The sequence below is a fragment of the Cydia fagiglandana genome, chromosome 7 (genome assembly GCF_963556715.1).
Source record: "Cydia fagiglandana chromosome 7, ilCydFagi1.1, whole genome shotgun sequence".
Lineage (NCBI taxonomy): Eukaryota > Metazoa > Arthropoda > Insecta > Lepidoptera > Tortricidae > Cydia > Cydia fagiglandana.
In genome coordinates, this window is record NC_085938.1 from 19,164,398 (window position 1) to 19,189,492 (window position 25,095).

Below are 25,095 nucleotides of genomic sequence, written 5' to 3' on the forward strand. Positions count from 1 at the left end.
CAGATGTGAGATGGTTGAACTATTGTTGCATAGCTAACGCATAATGTAAAATAAATAAATCATTTATAAAAAGGAAGAGATGTGACGTTTACACAATAAAAGTGCAATGCGAACTACCTGCAGGTCGACATTCTGTTGTCAACTGTCATAGCGTGCAGACGGGTCGCGGAGCACATGCCTGACCAACTGAGTTTTATTTATTACCTCGTAATACAACAACAGAACCTAGACGTCACATAATGGTTATACTTTTTTGAAGGCGATGTGTTGTTCTTTGATTATAGCTTAGGGAAATCGTAAATCAATCGAGTCATCTTGTCGTTATATATGCGAGTATAATATTAATCCATTTTCTTACGGTCTAAATAGTCAACGTTTGTTATTGCCACATTCTTAAATGCCATGTATGAAACGTACATTGATGTTCATTTCATATAATTTGAAGTCTAAAATATTATTTTATGTTAAACAATCAAAAAACTATCCGTCACATAAGACAGCGTAAAATATATAGGTACCTAAGTAGTTTTCTTATCTCCGCTATCCATAGGTTGTCTTAAAAAAACTGCACTTTAGCGATAAGACCACCTGTTTTTTAACCTCTACTCACATGTGACATTGTGATTCTTCTTTATCAAATTATAAATAAAAAAATATTGTATTTGATTAAGTATATGTAGTTTATTATGTCTTCCGTTTTGCATATTGCAATTATCAAGTCATCGAAATCAGCCAAACCTCTCTTATAACTAACTACCTCCGATCCTGCATATTGTCAAGTGGCCAGTCTATGCATGTATCATATCATATTGTTATGCCATTAAAAACTATGTGAGGTAAAACAGTGATAAGAATCACTTTGTTACATTTTTGTTTTAAGTGTTGAAAATTCTTGTATTTAATAACGGTAATGCCCGAGTTATAAATGAGTTAGTCACCAGGACTCGGTCATATTTGTAAGCTTCTTTGTAGTGAAGACATTATCTTTCTACAATTGCGTTTCAGAGTTTCTTTACATTCACTTTACAGGCCTTCGGTACCAACTATCATATAACGCGAGATGATGGATGACAAGCTGTCCAGCATTTACGTTTAATGTCACCTTATATATTTCATGTGTTTGTATACTGTGTGTGTTGCAATGTTTAATTTCTCGGTGTATTGGCTTGTCTGTAATGCCGTGTAAATATATTGTTAACAAAAAAAAAAATAACGATTTTGGAAACTAAATAATTTGATCATTTCTGAGGACAAAGTTAAGCACAAGAGTAATAAAGAAAAGGAATATGTACAGTCAAGGAATTTAAATTCCGACCCATTTCGTACTTTGTCACAGTGACAATCAATATGAAAGCCGCTAGAGACCTCATACGGTTGTCACTGTGGCAAAGTACGAAATGGGTTGGAATTTAAATTCCTTGACTGTACTAGGTAGTTCGTTATACAGAGAAGGATTTAATGCAACCAAAAATGATTTGAGTATAACTTCAGTACATAATTTAGTCGTAATTGATGTGTGATCTTAACACGATAGGAAGTATTTTCTAACGAACATATTTGGCTGTTATTTGTTTATTTGACTTTACCTTCCTTTTACAGTTGCAGCCGCCGTGGCCATGGCTTCAGCCACTGGTGAGGAGAAGATCCTCAACGATGGAAACAACGTTTTTACCGCCAACATGTTTTCGGTGAGTGCTTAAATAATTATACTTACATATACTCGTTTAACTGTAAAGAGTGTCGTGTAGGACGTAGAGGTAGACACAGTGATAAGCAATTCGTTTACAATTATTGCGGCAAAACTTTAAAACCTGCGCGATGGGATCTTGTGTTCCCTTCTTATTTCCTGGCTTTACGCCTTCTCTTAATGTTAGCAACCGTTCTTTCTTCTTTGCAGGAGGTGGTAAAAGAGCAAGCTGGCAAGAGCGTGGTGATGTCCGCGTTCTCTGTCCTGCAGCCGCTGGCTCAACTCGCCCTGGCCTCCGTCGGCGAGTCCCATGACCAGCTCCTCAAGGCCATCGGCCTTCCCAACGACAATGTGGTAACTACCCTCACATTTTACTTCACGCCCGAATTTCACATGCTCTTGATTTGCAAGTTTTTTAATGGCACTATGAATTAATTGTCAATTATGGTAAATTATTTTATAATTCTTTGCGCTTGCTACGCATTGAATATTCATTTGGAAATTCATTCCTTTCTTAGATCGCTGGCTCAACGCTAGCGGGCAGTGGGGCGATGAGCATCCGATCAAAGCCATTCATACATTACGCTCGATCAAATGCGAGTTAACGCATGTCATAAAATATATGAGCATCATAATATTACATAGTTCACTTCGACTGTTTTAAATTCCAAGGAAGCTACTACACATCTATTTTATTTTCAGACCAAAGAAGTTTTCCCCAAGGTGACCGCTCAACTCCGAGCAGTAAAAGGAGTAACACTGAAGCAAGCCAACAAAATATACATTCCCCCCAATGCTGAAGTAAAGGAAGACTTTGCAGCCCTCTCAAAGAGCGTCTTCGGCTCGGAATTCAAGAACATTGACTTTACGAAAAATGTGCCTGCTGCTAAGGAAATCAACTCATGGGTAAGAATGGGGGACGTAATCTTCTTCACCTTTAAGCTTTCTCATTGCATCTTACAGCAGCCTAGGATCAAATCGTTAGAATTAGCCCACGCGCTGGTTTCTACGATAGGAGCTACACTTCGATCAGGTCCAAGAAGGGCTGATTGAATTTAGTCTGGTTTCTTAAGGATGTTTTCTATAACTAAAGAGCTGGTAGTTATCAAATTGAACTTAACGTTATGTTCTAAGAAACGCATTGGTTTGAGTTAGGGTTCGAACCCACGACATCCAGATTTGAAGGTACTTACACGCCTTACCACTTTGACACTAGCGCTCAGTGACATGATAAATTACTTTTGAACAATCATAAAAAATCCAATGTGATGATCAGGGATTGCCCTGAAAGCATTTAATGTAAAATATCACTTCCTACTGAGTTATTTTCGTCAACCCTCTCTTTTTAAATTTTTCAATTAGATTTGTGCTTGTTCAGGTGGAGGATCAAACGAACCACAAAATCAAGGACTTGGTCGACCCCAACTCCCTGGGAGCTGACACTCGTGCCGTTCTCGTCAATGCTTTATACTTCAAGGTAAATTACACGTCTTTTAATATAAGTAATACTGCATTCTTGTGATCGTCACTATAAAATCCACAATATTAAAAAATAAGGAAAGTCAACGTTCCACGCTAATTTTTTTGTCCCATTTTCTTAGTCTTGGTGACTGAATTAGCAGACTATGTCCGATAATAATTGTGTATGATGGCTAACTTGATGTCGCTAACTGAAAAACTTTAAAGTTACTTAATACATTTTATTTATCTTACAGGGTTCATGGGAAAAGAAATTCGATAATAAGATCACTACTGATCGTGATTTCCATGTTACTAAAGACAAGACAGTGAAAGTGCCGACGATGTACAAGAAAGACGACTTCAAATATGCCGAGAGTAAAGAGCTCGATGCTAAGGTAACTTATATCTTTAAATATATCTTTCTTTTTATTTATTTTATACGATGTATCCTTATGCGGCGTATAAATGCTTCCCCCTGTTATATACTCCTATTTTTATACGCAGCTGTTGGATAAGATTTGGGCTCGAGTATAGTTAGGTCACTTCATGACCTTGAAGAACAAATTTTTATATAGTTTCTTTTCCTAGCTCCCATATAAAATTTTAATAGACCAGGCCTTCTTTGAATTTTGCTGTTTTAAAACCCTTTATTTTGCTTTTAGCTCTTGGAACTGCCATATGAAGGAAAGGAGGCATCTTTCCTCATCGTCCTCCCCAACGAAATCGACGGTCTGGCAGCTTTGCAGGAGAAATTGAAGGACCCCACCGCCTTGGACAAGGCTGTTGCTGAGATGCGCGAAGTGGAAGTCAACGTATACCTCCCTAAGTTCAAGATTGAGACTACTATCGACCTGAAAAAAGTTCTGCAAAAGGTAATGAATTGCTAATAACATTAATGCTCCAAGCTTTGTATCAAATACGAATGTAATGCCAATTTCTGTGAAGTGATCTACATTTTGATCACCTTTTATTTTTGACAATGAGAGACCACTTTGTCTTTTGTTATGAACGTTTAAAAATGTCTAGATTGAACATTTTTGGTTTTGCTTTTTGATAGGATTGTTAATTTTTCTGTAGGTACATATGTTTATTTATTTTTATTTTCTTATTTCAGATCGGCATTACCAGCCTTTTCGACGCCTCAAAGGCCAAGCTGGACAATCTCTTGAAGAACGAGAGCGGTCTGTACGTCAGTGATGCCATCCAGAAGGCTTTCATCGAAATCAACGAGGAAGGCGCCGAGGCAGCTGCAGCTAATGGTAAGTTTTCTAATTTATGACATTTGACACTCGTAATCTTACATTTACTTACATAGTAAAAGTAGTCTGTTTCACTAAAACGTCTGTCTAAAGTCTTAGTGAGTCACGGGCGTTCTGTTTTTGCTTTTTTTAGTGAAACGAACTATTTATCCGTTTTTCAGGCAAATTACTATAATTATATATATTTATAGTGATACTCGTGTGTGCGTGTGTGTTTTTTTGACTTTTTGGTGGATATTTTTTTTATTGCGGGATTTCTTCGTATTTGGATTCTAGCACAGGGAAATCTTAGATGTTATTTTGTTTTTTCTCAGAGCACAAGTGGTCGTTGCGATATTTCCTTGTACCTATAAAAAAAGAAACTGGTTATAGTTACCTACTGAGATTCGCAGCCAGTTGTGTTGGGACTTCTCTTTAACAACGGAGTATTAATTATATTTATCTTCTCTTTATCCTAACATATCAACGACAGGTCGCTCAGTAGACTTAATCTCGTTACGTTTTAAAGCACCATCAAATTAAGACAAAATTCTTGTCTGTCTTCTTACATCAAGTCAAGAATTTTACCTCAATTATATTATGTGTTTTATACGGAATTTGCGCCCTGCTTGAAAACTTGTTATTAAGTTTTTAATACCGTCGACGAGTGTTGGGTGTTGTGTGTGTGTGTGTGTGTCTAGATTTTTTTTTGTTATTAACGTATCGACAATTCCTACATTTTTGTGTTTGTTTTGTAAAGATTATACAACTAATATTAATAGAGAACAAGAATATAAGAAGGGTTTACAGTGTTTACACTGTGCCTGTGGAAGTTAATTGGTAGAGTTTCTAAGTATAACTGTGCGAATTTACAATTTGTTAAAGTTATTGTTATTAGAGGACTGACATGAATTGCTGTGCATTTCGTACGCATCAATCATTGTGAGCAATTATGTACCTATATCAATTATTCACACCTTAACTGATTTTTTTTAAACTTGAATACCGGCTACCTATACAATCTACTTCATATCTAACTACTCCGATTCAAATAATAATTATACTCTCTTATAATTATTATTATTCATTAAATATCACAATATTAACAGCTTTTTATTTTGATGATGCAAAGTTTGATTTTGATAATTTTTCCATCATTTATTTATCAATGCTCTAATTGAAAAAAAAAAAATTGGTTAGTAGTAATGTATTAAAGTAAAGTTAATATAAACAGAAAAAATATTTAAATTGCAAATAATACATTAAACTTTTAGCTTAGACCTTAGATACCTATAACTACTAACTAATATCTACAGGTTTTCTCTTTGTAAAAATTAAAGTTCATTACAAATTTAAATTTGTTTACCATTATGTATCTTAATATAATTAAATATTCCTTCGCGTCGTAAATTAGATTACGAGAGAAAACATTGTCGTAAAAAACATGATTTTTTCGTTTTACTTCCATATTATTATTATTTTTAGCCCTCCATAAAAATCTATTATTTAAATTATAATTTAACCAAATGTGATTATTATAATATGCATATCAAAAACATTTTCTTTTTCTCCTTTCAGCATTCCAAGTCGTAAGCCGATTAGGCAAATTCTACTACGTTGAACCAAAAGAGTTTAACGCAGACCATCCCTTCCTCTTCTTTTTAAACAGTCACTCTAACGAGCTTTTCAACGGAGCTTATATTAATTGAATTAACTAATTTCTTTTTAGCGTTAATATAAGTACATATGCATGATAATTTTACGAGTACCTATACCTATACTACCTCAATTATAAGTAATTCGTTATGACTGTACCTGCCAAATTTTATAAATTACAATGTTTTATGAAACATATTGAGATTTTCATTCATTTTTGATCCTCAAACTAATAACTAGGTAAATACATTTTTGAACATTTTTATTTTTACAAAAACAATGTTACATGGTTTAGCACATCTGGCATGAAAAAATGAAAATGAATAGTAAAAACGCTTTAACATGAAATAAAGTTAAGGCAATAACAATTGGTAATAAATATTGGTTATTGAATAAAAAAATGACCAAATACTTTTTGTGCCGTCTTAAATTGAAAGGATGTTTACAAAAACAACATAACTGCTTAGAGCGGAGGACACTTTTTTAAGAACATTGTCAATAGTTTTAGGTGTCAACCAGTGTAGTCAGTTATGTTGTTTTTGTAAACATCCCTTCAATTAATTCAGCAGTAATAATATAAGTAAAATATTGGTACGAAATAGTACTTTTTAAAACTTTATTTGTCTAAATCAATTCAAACAACTTATCCTTAATTTATGGGCTGGCAGTACCTACTATGAAAACTGCAAATAAATAAGAAACAATCGTGACTTGATTAAAATAAAGAAGATATGGTGTCACCAAAAAGTCGTTTTCCTATGTATCTTGTATTACAGGATTCGGAATATTTTACGCGATGGCGGTACTATATACAGGAATACTTTTATACGCAAGACCAACCGTTCCTATTCGTTCCAGCACTTTATTCAGGCCTCTTCCAGTCCTAAGTACAAATTATATATTCACACAGAATGCATGCACGAATGAAGGGCACGAATGTAACTAAAAGGTCATATTAAAAAAATATGTATGAAGTCTAATTGCCGCGACCCATACAAACTATTGTATGAAAAGAGAATACGCAACCGTATACCTACATAATTCTTAGATAATGACCCTATTTCAATGAAATATCACATTATTCTTTTATAATCTTTATTTCTCGAACATCCGTTCTAAAATTGACTATTCTTTCGTTATATTTTCATCACGATGTGTAATCCCTTAAGGGTAAAGGCCTCTTGAATATTTTTCCATTTCCCTTTTTTTGTAGCATTATTCTCCCAAGTTTTTCCTGCAACTGCTGATGATGTTGTCATCCCATCTTTCTTTAATTTTTTTGTTTTCCTGAGTTTGCCTAGTGGGCCTTTCCATTTGGTTGTTTGAATAGTCCACCTCCTGCCTTTGTATCTAGCCAAATGTCCAGCCCACCTCCATTTTTGTCATAAAATAAACTGTAGTGCGTCTGTCAGTTTTGTTGTCATCCGGATATCTGTGTTTCTTACTTAATTTATTCTTCTTAGTTTCAATAGGCTTCTTTCCATTGCATGTTGGCAAGATAAATATTTTTCCTTAACTTTCTCGGTGAAGACCCATGTCTGGCAACCGTAGGTTAACCTCGTGCCGCCCAATGTGCAATACATTGTACAAAGTGACACTCAGCATAACTGCCCAGACTTTAGAAATTAAATTCAGAGCTAAACGCCCAGTGTACAATACGCTGTACATAAAAGTTTATTAGATGTAAGTTTTAAATTTTCGCGCATAATTCGAATTTACCTAGAGGTCGTGAATGGTCGGTTCAGTGGCGATCATTTTGACAGCTGAGGTTTGACAGATATTCATAGACAAGTGTTGTACTTCCGCAATTATTCAAACACGCGCGACACATGGGTATATAATCTTAATTTATTAAATGAATCATGGCTTTTATAGTTTAGAGAGTGAAATAAAAATTATCCTAAATGTTTGTTTTATTGAAATATACTGTTATTTTTTTACAAAGGCACAAATAAACATTTTTTTTCTTAATCGTAAGATTATGTTCATCATATTGCACATTGGGCACTACTGTTATAAAAATACATAATATAACCTACAACTGAAGGTTCTTTTTTGATAGTTTATTTTAGGTCTGCATGATGATTTACTTGTTGAATACGAGCTGGAAGACTTTTTGCAATCACACAATAAAATTTGTGATCCTGGTGATGAACCAGATATTTACAGTCTTAGTGAAAAATAAAGTTTCGAAGGCAGTGGTACTGAAACACAGCAAACATACAATAACTTATATATATAATTAAGAAGGATATTAAGTTGTATGTTAAGGAAGTTTATTAACTATTTTTCAGCCCTTGTTATAAAGCATTTCGATGTCAAATATGAATGTTAACATACATAAAAAAGTAGCCCAATATTAATTTTTTGTTTCTAATTATTTTTGACTTACGTGGCTTATTATGTAACTATTTAAGCAGAATAATAATAGTCAGAGGCTACGTTATCGCAATTACGTGCCTTAAAGTTGATTTTAAAAAAATATTTTATTACTTTATAACGTCAATCAAAAACCTAATGTGCATTTAAATGAACAAAAGATACGAAGGTGGAATTCAGTTTACTGTATTCATTTTTATTCACTTATACCCAGAAAAAAATAAAGAAAATCCTGCTCGAGTTTTGTGTAAAAAAAAATGTTTTAAGTGCGTGGGCAGTTACGACTTCAAAATATTATGGCTCATATATTGCACACTGGGCGTTTAGCTGATCTTGCGTTTTTTTTCTTGGGCGGCACGAGGTTAAACTGGGGAGAATGCGGAATCCATAACTATTTTCTTTATTTTTAGGCTATAATTTCCTTTTAGGATTTCTTTATGTGACCAGTATTTTCTCCAGGCTATGTTTATCCTCCTGTCCGCCTCGTTTACGTTGCTATTGGGATCAAACGAAATTATTTTTACCAAGTATACATAGTTGCCCACATATTCTATTGGCTTTCCTTCTACAGTTATACTTTTTTTGTGGCTGTACGTGATCTCATAATATATAAATATATGTCGGCAAAATAAAATAAGACGGTCTATTGACTAAATTGAGGCCCAGGTGCGCCTCAGACCAGATGGCGCCACCTAACGGAACTTCGGAGCGGTGCGGCGACAAGTAGTGGGAAGGCATAAAAACCGGTCCACTGCACCCGCGCCGGCATTCTGTTGCGAACCTCCGACGGATCGTTGTGCCTCTTGTGAATTGCCTTAGAATATTTCTAGTTAATTATTGTTGTTGTTTAATTATTGAAAGTAATTAACGTGTTATTTGTTTTGATAAATACACCGCATATTAAAAGTGTTCCCTTGTTTTACTTACTACTGCCGAAATAGTCGTCTTACACGCCCACATGTTAGATCTTGAGCAACCCAAAGAGCCTAGCAACGGCCCTAAGCCGTCATCAGAAGTGACAAACGAACCCAATGACGACAAAGGCAAATGTGAAAGTATGGAAGGCAAACCATCCGCGAGTGCAAACAATAATGACGCTGATATTTTTATGCGAGTATTGCATAATATGGCAAGTGGTTTACAATCTGAAGTGACACCTTAGTCGGCGCCTGGGCCGCCACTGAAGCTCATTCGTTTTGATCCGGAGGATGCTGACGCTGATATCGAAGGATAGTGTAACATAAATGAGGTTATAATAAAACAAAGGAAACTTGAAGGTACCGATTTGTTATTGGCTTTAACACATCGATTGCGTGGTCGTGCAGCTTCTTGCTTAACAAAAATTAAAACTGACTTCATTACGTGGGACAGTATAAAGGTATTGTTATTATCCAAATTTGCTAAACCGATGCTTATGCAGGACTACTTTGATAGTATCATTAAATTCCAAATAAATAACAAAGAAACTGCTGCTGATGCTGCTGTACGATTATGGCAATTAATTGAAAAGATTCCTAATCTTGATTTACCTGAGAATGTGATTACAGGTTTTGCCATATCGGTTCTATCAAATATTGACCCGAATATTAGACGCGAACTAAATGCTCACGTTATAACTGCAAAATCTTATTTGTGCCGAGTTTTGCGAGGTGTATCTCTTCTAAAGAGGAAACACGATGATTTCGAACAACACACCGATAATAAACGACTACGGTATTTTGATTCTCGCACTTTTAGCGACACATGTCATCAATGTGGTGAAGTTGGTCACAAAATAGTTAACTGTCATCTGAATCCACCTACTAGTTCACAGATTCCAAAGCAGCCCTCCTCTCGACCGGAAGAAAAACGCCCTGTTACCTGTTTTACCTGCGGCAAGCCTGGACACCTGTCATCAACGTGCCAAGTCGCCAAAGGAAAGAAAGATAATGTGACGATCAAGGAAGTTAACCTATGTTCCAAGCAAGCGGTATCTGGTGAGCTAAATATAGCAGGTAAAAGCTGTCATTTTAATTTTTGATTCTGGTTCTGAAATTTCAATGGTTGAACGAACGGGGTGTCATATCTAACGAACAGTTGTGATAGTCATTATGTTGCTGTTAACTTGCAAAAGTTGACATTAGAGGTTTTGCTGTGCGTCGTTAGTGATAGTAGCATCTGTATTAATAGGTCGTGAATTCGTGATATTCTTTGAATGGGGGTACGTATTGATATCGATGATAAGCAGGGCTGACCGAAGTGGCTTAGGCTATTTGTGAATTTTGTGATGAGATTTATAAGGAGGATGAGACCGTGTCGGCAAAATGAAAGCGATACTTATGAGAATAGTCCGATGGTAAATAGAAGTTGAGGTGCATAATGAGATGAAAGACATTCCGGTAGTCGCTGGGACTAGCCGAATGGATGGTAGTAGATGTTGAGATTGTTGAGGTGCATTATGAGATGAAAAACATTCCGGTAGTCTCTGGGACTAGCCGAATGGATGGTAGTAGTTGTGAGGTGCATAATGAGATGAAAGACATTCCGGTAGTCGCTGGTACTAGCCGAATGTAAGACTGTAGTGTTTTGTGTAAAGGTGAGCTGCATATTTGTTGACTGGCTGCAATCTTCTGGCTTGCCTCACTCTATATGAGTGTCGGCCCCCAGTTAGAGGCGCAGAGCTGTAACAAGTGCAGGACGAAAGCTGTTGGAGTGACTGATGAATTGATTTGTAGTAGTATGAAGTGATGTTATGGAGGACTGTAAATTTAGTTATGATGAAGATTAAAATGAAATTTATGGCAACTGTTTACAGATTAAGCGCCCGAGGACGTGCGAAAGTCAGGAAGGCCGTGTCGGCAAAATAAAATAAGACGGTCTATTGACTAAATTGAGGCCCAGGTGCGCCTCAGACCAGATGGCGCCACCTAACGGAACTTCGGAGCGGTGCGGCGACAAGTAGTGGGAAGGCATAAAAACCGGTCCACTGCACCCGCGCCGGCATTCTGTTGCGAACCTCCGACGGATCGTTGTGCCTCTTGTGAATTGCCTTAGAATATTTCTAGTTAATTATTGTTGTTGTTTAATTATTGAAAGTAATTAACGTGTTATTTGTTTTGATAAATACACCGCATATTAAAAGTGTTCCCTTGTTTTACTTACTACTGCCGAAATAGTCGTCTTACACGCCCACATGTTAGATCTTGAGCAACCCAAAGAGCCTAGCAACGGCCCTAAGCCGTCATATATATATACCTACATTTTTTTTTGCGAAAGGATTTTTTTTTCTTCTTCCATATTATTTTCTTTTTATATCTCCCGTAATATCATTATTTTTTTCAAAATTAACCATGTGTGATTATAATATCCATATTGGTAAAAAAAAAACTTTTTCTCCTTTCAGCATTCCAAGAAGTAACCCGATCAGGCAAATTCTACTACGTTGAACCAAAAGAGTTTAACGCAGACCATCCTTTCTTCTTCTCTTTATACAGTCTTTCTAACGAACTTTTCAACGGAGTTTATATTAATTGAATTAACTTATTGATTTTTAACACTGATATAAGTATAATGCATGATAATTTTATACTACCTCAATTATAAGTAATTCGTTATGATTGTACTGGCCTAATTTTATAATTTTATTACAATGTTTTGTGAAATATATTGAGATTTTCTTTCATTTTTGATCCTCTAACTAAAAACTAAATTAATTATAGAAGATTTTTAATGGAATAATAACAATGATGTATGGTTTAGCACATTGTTCAGTGACTGGCATTAAAAAAATGAAAATGAACAATGAAAAAAATCAAAACAAATTTATTAAGGCAATAGACTAGAATAATAAATATGAAATAAAAACTGATGAAATATTTTTTGTGCCCTCTTAAATTAATTTAGCAGTAATAAGTAAAATATAGGTACGTAATAGTACTTATTAAAACTTTATTCGCCGTAATCAAGTCAAATAGATTTTACACAATTTATGGGCCAGCAGCAGTTATATTATATGGGTAGCGGCAATTAGACCTCACACATATTATTTGAGAATGACTTTTAAGTGGCCCGCAGATTACCAGTTCGCCAAACGATAATCTTATTATATGAAAACTACAAATAAATACGAAATAACCGTGACATGACTTAACTAAAATAAAGAAAATATATGTATCTTGTATTACAGAATTCGGAGTAGTTTACGCGATGGCGGTACAGGAATTATTTTTTACGGCAGACCGGCCGTTCGTATTCCTTCTTAACGTCGGTTCCAGCACTTTATTCAGCGGCATCTTCCAGTCCTAAGTACAAATTATATATTGACATAGAATGCATGCACGAATGAAGAGCATGAATGGCTCTAAAGGATAAATGATTACAAGTTCGCCGGACGATATCAGCCTCTCAGTTAAACGCAAAATTTGACAACTCCGGACAACTGACAGGCTAATATCGTTTGGCGAACTGGTAATCTGTGGGCCCCTTAAAAGGTCATTCTCAAAAAATATGTATGAGGTAATTGCCGCGACCCATACAAAACATTCAATGAAAACCGTAGACATATTCTCAGAGAATGACCCTAAAAATATCATTGGTCTAAAAGTACGGGTATGGTGTCATTGGGATATAGGTAACCAAAACATAAAAAATTCAAGGACTACGAGTATTTGCTTCTGCGTCGTTTTCATAAAGAGATAGATTTGTAGGTACCTATAATCATTACTAGTTTTTAGTGGCATCCCTTTTAAAAATTAAATTCTGTTTTACAAAACGTGAGTAATGAACAAGGTCAAAATACATAGTACGTATTTTTACATTATAGGTAGCTAATAATAATAGATATTCGTTTGTGGGAGACTGGCTATTTCTTTTCTTTTTATTTCTTTTTAATTTAATTAGCATGAATGTAAGTTTAACAGAATCTTTGTCAGACAATTCCCTTCAGTGGTGAAGGTCGGATTTGAAGTATTTAAACCGACGGCGTCTTTACGTAGCTATCGCGGCTAACGCCATGAACCTAGGCCACTTCGCCACTCATGGGGTTCATGGCGTTTAAAGTTATTTTATATATTTTTTGTACCAATTTCATTTGTTGGTGTATTTTATTATATTGTTATTTCGAAACTGATTCCTTTCTTAAGACACCTATGGAATATATTGTAGGATATCTAGATAACCCGTAACAGCCTGATTGAGCATACTATAAGACTAAATTTGTTTGTATAATATCATTTTCCCTAGTGGATCAGAATACACGTAAATTGGTTGTATACCGGGTGTGGCCTGTAATAGGTATGAGCAAAAAATTAAACTGTAGGCTGTACTCCTCATACTGACCAACATTTGTTCAGCGACTTTTAAAAATAACTTGTGGTTTCATTTTTAATACACTTTAAACTTTATTCTAAGACGCACAACAAACAATTAAGCGACACTTAGCACTTATTTTATCACCTTAAGACTTAGAACGGCTGTAGAATAGCTACATATTCTAAGCTTACAGGCTCTGGTGACATCAAGGTCTTTAAGAGGTCCATGTATAGCTTTAAGATCCACAGTAGCCGTTTTGGCCGCTATAATGCATCTTTAGCCGCTAGTGTTATAGCTCAAAGTGAATTCTACCACCTTAATATCTATATGAGTAATAAGTAGCTGCAATTTTCACTTAAGGTTCTAAACAGGTGATAAAAAGTCTTTTATAGCTCCGTGTATCATAAATGCTACTTAACTCTCTTGTATCACTTACAGTCGAAAAGAGAAGTTATGAGTCACCGTTATCGATCATGTAGTCGCAGACGAGCGTTATTCAATACCTTAGTACATCTTATACTGTTATTAGAGTCTTACTTAGAACCTAAGCCTATAGCGCCATGTTAAGATGACCGATGAATCAATAAGCAAAACAAAAACTATTAATTAGAACGTAAATACTTCATAAAAATCGATACTTTTACGCAATATTGACTTAATGTTAGTATCGTTATATTTAAAACCGGATTTCACGTATATTGAGAAATTTTTCGAAAATTAAATACGGTGGACCACAAATAAAAAAATATTATATTCAGATAAATATGCAAAGGATCAGAGGCCCATTAAAATTTTGTTAGTAATACATATAGTTTTTGACAGTGTAATTAATTTCGCCATCATAAATCCGCAGATAACTCCTGCATCAGTGAACTAAAATAATTATTCGCTTTTTATTATCCGCCATTACATTTCACTTCAAGCTGTCACAGAACAAGCTTACGAATAATATGTAATACAAAATTGAAACATCTGCAATCAAAGCAGATAGGGCTAAGGAAAAAATGTGCAATTACCTTCTTGAGTGTTACAAATATTGACTTTAAATGCTAATATACCATCTAAAGCTGAAAGTATCATCTATATGGCCCTACACTACTACTCAAATAGTTAGTATTCGCTTATTTGGCACCCTTTTAAATCCTAAGTACTTAATCAACGCTATTACAACACTACTTTAGCGCTCTTCTACTACAACAGTTTGTAGTCACCTATATGCAACCCTTCTAGCTCCTAAAGAATTAATTAACACTATTGTAGCTCCACTATACCGCTCTTATGTCTCTTTTTTTATCCGCTAACCCTACTGTAGCACTGTTATAAATCTTACGGTGATAAAATTTGTGCCCAATCCGGGGTTAAAACGGGGTTATAGCCGGCTATAACTCCTATTTTTAGAGTACTAACAACACCTAAAGAGTAAATAGGCGCTTATATAAATCTTTTCTAACCCTTAAATTTAGCGCCTAATGTTAGTTGGGAATGTATTGCCAATTTTGTTATGTTTAAGGCGTGACAAGCAACGTCAATCACAATGATATGGCGTGGCAATGGCGTCTATTGAAGATAATATTTATTTTGTATGAAAAATAGGGAGTCTAAATACTTTATAATTTTTAAAAGTTGTTGAACTAAAGTGTCACCGTGTGAGGAGTACAATCTATGTTTTAATTATTTGCTCGTGTTACAGGCCACACACGGTATAATCAGAAAAACAACGAAAACCTCTTCTTACATGAATCAATCCATTTAGTTTTAAAATCTACCAAAACAAAACAAATGCAACTTTGTTCTAATTTAAAAAATTCGGAATTTTTTGTGAGATGTGTGGCTTTTATAAAAATTGATTATTATTGTAATATTACAGTGTTCACCGTAGATAGAATAATGATGATACCGGAAACACACTTGTTTATGGCGGACCGACCGTTCTTGTTCTTCCTTAACGTCGTCGGCTCCAGCATCTTATTCAACGGCTCCTTCCAGTCCTAAGTACACAATTACATAAAATTAATGCATGCCTGCTGGCATCGGAGTCCTGGGGGAATCTCTCTCTTTTACCCCCATTAAGGCGTAATCAGAATGACAGAGAAAGATACCCGCAATTTGCGAACTTCGGTTTTCGCGGTTGTAGTGCTATCATCACTAATGTTCCGTCGGAATTTTTCCAAAATTGCACCATTTCCGCGTGGTATCTAGAATTTTTGATTCTCATATTTTTGCACGGGAATTGAAATTTTCCATTTCCAAATTTCCCTATTTTCCCGAGAATTTTTTTAAACTTTTTGGAAACCTTCCGCAACTTTGCACATCCGTAGGCACGTAGTCTGCATTATCTGCAAGTGCTTACGAGTATCATGCCATTGGGACATAGGTAACCACAACATGAAAAAGAACTGATAATTTATTGGTTCTGCCTTGTTTTCATAAATACTTCCGATTTTCGTAATATTACTTCTACATTTACTAAGAAAACTAATTCTTTTTATCATCTCTTGTAAAGCATAGGTAACCACATAAATATATTTTATGACCCCGCTATAAACATAACACCAACAACGTTAATAATATAAGTTTCACAGGATCTTAGTCATCAAAGTACCTATGAATATGACGATGTACAATTAATACAAATAAAATATATTCTATTCTATTCTATTCTATTCTATGGTATTGTTACAAAAACTGATACGAAATCAGTATTTTACGTTTAACCGTCAATGGTTTGTTTAAATATCGGGAAGAATATATTTTTATATATAAGTATGTATTTATTGTATTACAGAATTCACCGTAAATAGAACAATGATGATACCGACAACACACTTGTTTATGGCAGACCGACCGTTCTTGTTCTTCCTTAGCGTCGGCTCCAGCACGTTATTCAACGGCTCCTTCCAATCCTAAGTACACAATTACATATTGGCGTAAAATTAATGCATGCCCGCTGGCATCGGAGTCATGGGGCCATCTTTCTCTTTTACCCCCATTAAGGCGTAATCAGAGTGACAGAGAAAGATACCCGCAATTTGCGAACTTCGGTTTTCGCGGTTGTAGTTCTGTCATCACTAATGTTCCGTCGGAATTTTTCCAAAACTGCGACATTTCCGCATCGTAAAAATTCTGGTACTCATATTTTTGTGTGGGAACTGAAATTTTTCATTTCTAAAATGAGAGATCCCTTTGTTTCCTGCAATTTCCGAGAATATTTTGGACTTTTTGGAAACCTTCCGCAACTTTTCACATCCGTAGGCACGTGGTCTGCAATTGCTTACGAGTATCATGCCATTGGGGCAGAATCACAACATGAAAAAGAACTAATAATTTATTGGTTCTATTATCTTGGTTTCATAAATACTTCCAATTTTCGCAATATTACTTATAGTTACATTTACTATGAAAACTGTTTCTTTTTATCATCTCTTGTAAAATTCTATGAATCTATTCTTATGAAAGCAATAAACATACTCATTACAGAAGAAATAGGTACCACATTCCAATGCATAATATTATTTTTAAATATCAATGTTAACCTATATTGTAAACGCATAAATATATTTTATGACAAACGAAATTTTTAAGCCTAAAATTAAAAAAAATACAATTTTAAACAGTTATTTAAAAAAGATTGAGCGATAATCAATTTGTATTACAGAATACGGTGTAGTAATGCTGAGTGCACGTTCTGAACAATATTTTATGGCGGACTCGCCTTTCATTTACTTCATAAGAATCAGAGCGCTGGATATTTTTACCGGCGCCTTTCAGGCATAGGTACAAACCTCAATACTGTAATAGACTCTAGCTGTAGAATTAGATAGTAGTTTTAGTGTCTGTATCATCACTAGTATTATTTCGGGTAGCTAAGAAATATAAATAAAGAACATTAACCTATACGTAGTCGAATATCACTTAATTGGCTAACGCACAAGAGTTCCTTGCACGGAATATAGCTTAAGCACTGACAAGTTTCTTGTGAGTGCGAATACAATATTCGCAATATAAGTCTAAGTCAGAAGAATAACTAAAAACACACACAGTTATCCCTTTTATATTGGTGATAGATTTGCTTATGAATAAAATGGACGTTAGCAGCACTTTGTCAGAACGCAAAGGCCTCCTCCCACTTTCTAGTTTCTAGTTAATTCTTCTAGTCTTCTAATCTTTCTAGTCTTTCCAATCAAATATGAAACATTTATTCAGCAAATAGGCCACAAGGGCACTTTTACACGTCAATCCAGGGTAGTCTCTGGTTGTTCCTTTAAAAATGAGTCTAAAGCGGTCTACCAGATCCTCGTTTTGCCCTGGGCTAAAGTAGACTGTTTACAAATCGAAATCGCAAACGTAACTAGACGACTACGAATTTGGGATTTTTTCTGTTTGTTCTAATTTAGGACCCTGGATCTTTGTTATAATATAGCACTGACCTTTAGTGCAAACTACCAAAATATTTTTTACTAACTGATACATTTAACATTTGTATTACAGAGTTCGGAATATATGTAATGATGCTAAAACCAGAAAAATGGTTTAAGGCTGACCGGCCGTTTTTCTTCTTCCTTAACGCGGGCTCCACTGCTTTGTTCAGCGGCTCCTTCCAATCCTAAGTACAGAATTCAAAATTAGGGTTTCGTATTTTGCACGTGCATTATCTTCATTATGAACATTTTCACTCTCATTGACCGCCGGGACAGGCTTCATTCTTACACTTTTTTGAAGCCAACCTCAGCCTCTCAAAAGGAGTCTAAGTTATTTTATACATATTTATTAAAATTTAAAACTAGCTAAATTAAAACATTAAGGTGTGTTACATCACTAGTAGACATAGTACAGTCAACGGTAAAAATATGGGTGTAGACAACTTACTCAAAAATATGTCCCATAGTTCTTAATTCACTGACATAAGAGTTATGGGACATTATTTTTGAAATGATTTGTACACCCATATTTTTACCGTTGACTGTAGGTTGTTCTTGTTAGTTACTCTAAATCTCGTAGTTCACTTTGATATTTTTACAAAAAAACTTGTTTTAAGTATCATATCTTATTAGTCTTATTACTTTGGTTTTTCACGTTAAGTGCATTGGGATAGCTTCGAAAACGGGATAATTTTGAAAATCACTAATATCTACTACTACTTAAACTAGCAAGCACTTCATACTTTGGTGACACGCTACTGCAACGCTTATCAAGGCATCTTGTTTACTGCTGCTTTAGCATAAATGCTTCTAGTTTATTAGATATTTGTTATTTTCAAACTTACCCCGTTTACGAAGCTATCCAATATTTTATATCTTCTTAGAATAAAAAGTCTATTCATAAATGGTGTGCTTTCGTTTGCTTAATAGGGCCCACACTAGTGTTTCCCGAGCGTTGTCGTTTATTCAATTCTATAGCTGCTTGACGCAACGTTGACGCAACTGCGCAGCGGCGCTATTTTCCAGAGCTGACTATATAATAACGCCGACGCTCAAGCTAGTAGTGTGCAGTGGCCCTAAGATTCAAATAAACGTCAAATTGCGTTTATATAATAATAGAAATGTTTCTACGAAAAGTGTCACACACAGCGAGACCTGAAGGTGAAATTACAGTGAAGGATATTATGTGTAACTGTACCAAGTATAAATATTTATTACCTAACTTCAGATAAAGTTTTTTTATAATAGATATGCTGCCTACTGCATTTTATTTTAGAAAGCAGCATAAAAGCCTAATAGTGCTAAGACTGCAAACTTTGAATATCATTGTTATATAATTATATATTTAGACATTGACCAAGAAATTGATACGGTATATTTGGTGTGAAATTAAATTCACATAAAAACTCCAGAAATCGGAAATCAAATCTTTTTATAAAACATCAAAAAAGATATAACATTTTTGATTTTGCGTCTTTCTATTGATTTGAAGACTACAATACAATTGAATTTATCAGATACGCAAAGTATCGTACACTGGAGTGATCGCCTTCAGGTTATCGCAATACAAACAGGTTAGCTTTTCAAATTATTGATTCTAAACTTGCACATTTGCATGCTGCACGGACTTTTTGTTTGGGATGTATCAGAAATAGTAGCCAGGGAGCTTAGAAAGAGTTTGCTTTGCTTAATGAAAACTGCCACACCATGTATAATAACCGTGAGAGACGCAATATTTAAAACAACCAGTTTGAAATTGGAAATTTTTTAACGTTGTAGAAAATTTGGTAATAGGTTGAGCAACTTTCGAATGTCATGATTGGTTAATAGACGTCGTGGGCATTGGGCAAGAGATGATGGTGTAATGGTGTTCTAGATAAAAGTGGCCAAAAATGGAAACACAGCTGTACCTACTCATAGATTTACTGACTGACTTATTCTAATACACAGTAAATAATGGTGATATGAAGTTTGTTTGCTTTTCCTGCCACTTTTGTTACTACTATTTTGACTTTACTTCAATTAATCTTCTTATTTCCAATAATATTATATGTCTAGCAATATTTATCTCTGCTTTTCCTCTAGTAAGGTATAAATATTACCACCAAATAATTATTTACGTAATATCTGACAATACTTACTTAGTACTTACATACAAACTGATCGGTCGGTACATTTACAGTGAAAATTGTAAATGTACCGATATGATAATTATAATTATGTATCCTCAATATTATAAATTGTTAACGTATTATTTTCTCTATTTTCAGAATTTGTAGGGTTTGGTTCAGCTCTCCTACCGCTGCCGGTTAAGAATTTTGCAGTAGACAGACCATTTTATTTTGCATTAAAATCTACGTACACTTTATTTAATGGCTTTCAGACATTTAAATAATATTATGAATTCCCTATAAATTATTACTTTGTTTTTGGATTACAGTGGAATAAAATTTTCGTTGTTTAATGTTCGTTTTTTTAATTTAGTATATCCTTCCGTACCTACAAGGCATAGTAGTAGACAGGTGGCGGTATTATGGCCCCAGAATTAGGTAGAAAATATTAAAAATAAAACTTAGTAGGATAAACTCGTACCTACAATCAAGATTAAAAAAAGTACACAATGTGAAACTGAGATAGATTAAAAAACTACACTAGCAATCATTTTTACACTCGCAAGCATTATTAGCATGTATTTATTAGTATTGAAATACCTATTTCGATAAGAATATTTACCTATTTAATCTTATAGAACGTTAAATATTATAATAAGCTCAATTTAGGGCAAAGACTAACGGCCCGATTATAACTTTCTTCTTCTTTATATTTAAGAGCTGTGCTCTTGTCGGTGGAGCAATCTCCAACTCGTCCGATCCTCTGCCAACTCCTTGACCTTCTGATATGACACGACCTGGACTTTTTCTTTTATTTGGTTAAAGTAATTGATTCTTGGTCTTCCTCTTCCTCTCTTTCCCTCTATTTTTCCTTCTATGATGTTCTTTAGGAACATGTCGTGTCGTAGCAGATGTCCAATTAGTACTCCTCTTCTATTTTCTATTGTCTTTATTATGTTTCTTTTCTCGTTAATCCTATCCAGAACCCTATCATTTGATATTTTTTCCGTCCAATTATTATAACTTTAAGATACGTCAAATATTACGACAAGATACGATATAGATTAGATATGTCAGTGTCAAAACTGGCGTTTTTGTTTGAAGATACGTCACTTTTGACACTGATTTATTTAATCCATATCGTATCTTGTCGTAATATTTGACGTATCTCAAAGTTCGCATCGGGCAGTATGAAGGTGACAGTCCATTTCCAACGACAGCTGCACTACTGTTCATTTTACTATGGAAATTGACAATAACGCGTTCAGTACTTAACTAGTAGTGCAGCTGTAGTCAGAAATTGAATGTTACCATGACGCGTGTGCTGCTGGTTGTAATAATTATATCAAAATTAAATGAATGATGTTACTTTCACATCGCTTGCGGTTTTTCTAAAACAATAGGCAGAAGTCATTAAAATACAAGGCCATTACGCACATTGAATGTCGATGTAAATATAACACCACTTTCATTGCGACTATATCAATCTAAATCCTGTATTGTACCAATAATGATTATCTTTATCTTATCTTATATGTATAGAGATGCAACAAACTTTGGTAGATAGATGATGATTGAGACTGTCATACCGCTATGAAAATACTGTTAGGATATAATATGAGAAACAATTTTACAGTGCCGCATAATGATGGAATAGGTTTTTAGTGTTCCGTACAAAACTTTGTTTACGGAACACTTATTTCGTGAACATTCCAAACAGGTTTGATCTTTTGTTTCCTGCACGTTTTGCATGTTTGGTGGACTAACTTAAGGGGGGTAAGAAAAACAGTATGAGGGTTCCCTACAAGTATTTCCGTTACCCCATCTTACTTTAATATTTTTATGGAAATGGATACATTTTAAATAAAGTCTGACAATTACTGATGTATATGTAATATACATTTCAAGCTTGGTTGTGGCCTATATATTTCCTTTTTCAATGATATTATGATATGTAGCTGATGATGATGATGCTTCCTTATAATATTTGTCAAAAATAATTTCAAATTAACAGTAAACTCTATGTGGTTGCATGCTAAGTAGATTTTAAATGTTTTTTTTTAATATATTTTTTCTTAATCATGTTTTCTCTATTTTCAGAATTTTATATTCGACCCCCAATGCCAGCTGTGCCACCGCTGGAACAGTATTTTGTTGTGGACAAACCATTTTATTTTGAATTAAAAGCTACTTACACCTTATTTAACGGTATTCAGAAGTTTGATAACGTTTGAAAAACATTGTTGTTCGAGCATTATTGATAAATAAACATTGCTTACATTTATTTGTCGTTTCATTCTGTTAACTCGTAATCCGAGTTAACAGCGCCATCTATATGAGTTCATATGAACTTACTAGAAACCTAGATTGCTTGTCGATAAAAGATCGATTATCAATACGCATCTAATATAGTACGCAGTTCGCAATGCAGCCCATAGGTGGCATTGTTATCAAAGTATGAGATATATGCTAGTGAATTTAGAATAAGTACATCCACCGACATCTGTCCACGTGTGCCAATCTTCCAACATTTTCCAAAATCGGTTAACAAAAAAATACCTTATGTTTAGGAGAAAGACTGACTGAAATAGCAAGACACGTTATAAGTTTAATACGTTAAAAGAACATAATTATGCACTACATCTGTACTTATTAGGTTTCGATATTATGATATCAGAATGATGAAGCTCTTTTATAATCGTTGTCAAAAAACAATTCCTATTATCAAAAAACTAATATGCTGTTGCATCCTAAGTGGATTCTAAATATTATTTCTTACTTAAACATGTTTTTCCCTATTTTCAGAATTTATCATTCAACCCCCAATGGCTGCTGTTCCACCGCTGGAACAGTATTTTATTATAGACAGACCATTTTATTTTGAATTAAAAACTAAAACATATATTTCATTCAACGGTATTCAAAAGTTCAATAACATTTAAAAATGTGTTGTGTATTGATAAATATAAGGTTTGATCAAGCATAATTAACAAATAAATTGTTTGCACTTATTTGCCGTTTCTTTTCAAAATGGATTAGCAAATAAACCTTACTTTTAGCATTAAGAAATAAGTAGCTAACTATTTACTGTTCAAAACCTCAAAACCAATTTGTGATTTTGTCAATAATTTGTAGTAGCCATGAATTTAGTGAGCATCTAATTACACTACAAATTATTGACAAAATCACAAATTGGTTTTGAGGTTTTGAACAGTATCATTATCACGAGTTTGTCACTGTTAATTTTTTTAGCGTTTGAGTTGACGCAGTCACTAGCCTTTAAAGACGGAGGGTACTGGTGACGGTATAGTTAGTGTTAGTGTTTGAAAATATTAAAGTCAGGCAAAAACTTTTCTATTTCAGCGTTTTTGGTGGCGGAGTCGTTTTCCCTAGTCCAAGAGCTGTACTTTGACGCCGACCGTCCATTTGTTTTCCATCTTAGGCAAGGAGCCCGCACACTTTTTAACGGAGTCGTTATTTTTTGAATTTAATGTCATACCAGTGTTTATAAAAAAGTTTTAGTTAAGTACTTAGACTTTTTGATTGATTTTTAGAGGTGTAAGTAGGATATTATATTTTTCAGTGCCTTAACTATAACTACCTACTCTAAATAGTTTGTTAGTTAGTATTTTTGTTTTGCTAACCACTTCTACCTTGTGAACTATTTTTAAGATTCTCACTGACGAACAAAAAATAAAGTTGAATTTAATATAAAAAAAAATGTTTTTATCATTATTTCCTTACCCCTTAAGTAATATATACGCAACAAGAAGGGTATCTAGATAAAGGACTTGTCATAAAACTACGCATTTATTCAATGTATGTACGAGTAGCTATTCGTTTAACTTTTATTTATTAACTTATCGTCACCCGACACTTTTCTGGAAAGCCCCATTTGCTGACAGATCGCCAGCAGAGGGACACCTGCCTTATCGTGATGGACGCATTTGCCTTTTTCAGAATCCGGTGTAACGTACCTGAGCGCATACGTAACGCCCGATATCTACTTCATGGCTGACCATCCATTCATCTTCGTTCTTAAGTCGGGAGAAAGCGCCTTGTTCAGTGGCGTTTACCATAATTAGGTACTTTTAATTTTGCCTCCGTTATATTGTGGTTGGGGTTTGGTCTACATTTAAGGTCATTTGGGGTAAAAGTGAAAAAGCAGCCAAAACTTATTATTTTGAATCAACTGGTTGCAGTTGTAAATGAAAATGATACGGTCGTCACAAATATAACTTTGCTCAATTATTTTGATTGCTGCAAAATAAAATAAAATGTCTTACCCTTCTGACTCTCAATTTTGAATGTCATTATTAGCAAAAAAGTCAAGATTTCGGGCGTTATCATAATGTCAATAGTTCTATTTGCTTTTAAATTTAAGAAAAAACCTTTTACCCTATTTGACCTGATTTTTTTAAAGCCCTACGGGCGCTTATTTTGTTACATGTAGACGCATAAAACGCTAACATTCGTTCAAAGGCTGCAATTTTCTATGTGTGAATATTAATTGGCGAGTAGGTAAGCGCTTTCTTATTACAAATGTAATGAACCTCAATATTTTTGAAATATATGAACTAGCATGATCTACTTAGTACTAGAATAACTGTATGTTAAACTGGGGTTACTTTGGATCGTGGGAAAATATTGATCATCGTTTTTTAAACTCAAAAGTATTGGTTTCTGAACGCTTTCATCATTATATTTCTGTTACAACCACATCATTAATTGCTTTGTTCACATTCAACGCGCTCCGCACATAGGGAATGCACATTTCAATTAAACTAGTGGTTAAACTACATATTTGCTCACTCCGGATAGCTTTGCTTTCAAAGATGAGTTCGAAACACGGAAGA

The 25,095-nt window shown here is 34.5% G+C and overlaps 1 protein-coding gene across 19 annotated transcripts in view; it reads left to right on the forward strand.

Moving 5' to 3' along the window:
* Window positions 1-25,095, forward strand: part of LOC134666087 (alaserpin-like) — a 52,863-nt gene that overhangs the window by 12,171 nt on the left and 15,597 nt on the right. For 2 of the 19 annotated variants that reach the window (XM_063523214.1, XM_063523213.1), the window contains exons 2-8: window positions 1,600-1,688; window positions 1,898-2,041; window positions 2,390-2,593; window positions 3,066-3,164; window positions 3,403-3,543; window positions 3,811-4,020; window positions 4,263-4,407. In XM_063523214.1, coding sequence (XP_063379284.1) covers window positions 1,600-1,688; window positions 1,898-2,041; window positions 2,390-2,593; window positions 3,066-3,164; window positions 3,403-3,543; window positions 3,811-4,020; window positions 4,263-4,407 — 1,032 coding nt within the window. Of the gene's footprint in view, window positions 1-1,599; window positions 1,689-1,897; window positions 2,042-2,389; window positions 2,594-3,065; window positions 3,165-3,402; window positions 3,544-3,810; window positions 4,021-4,262; window positions 4,408-5,964; window positions 6,111-11,803; window positions 12,067-12,586; window positions 12,706-15,577; window positions 15,703-16,495; window positions 16,618-18,198; window positions 18,318-20,398; window positions 20,593-22,339; window positions 22,524-23,044; window positions 23,251-23,602; window positions 23,750-24,199; window positions 24,325-24,692; window positions 24,761-25,095 lie in introns of those variants that run through there. The other 17 variants (XR_010098451.1, XM_063523226.1, XM_063523219.1 and 14 more) reach the window with 17 other exon arrangements.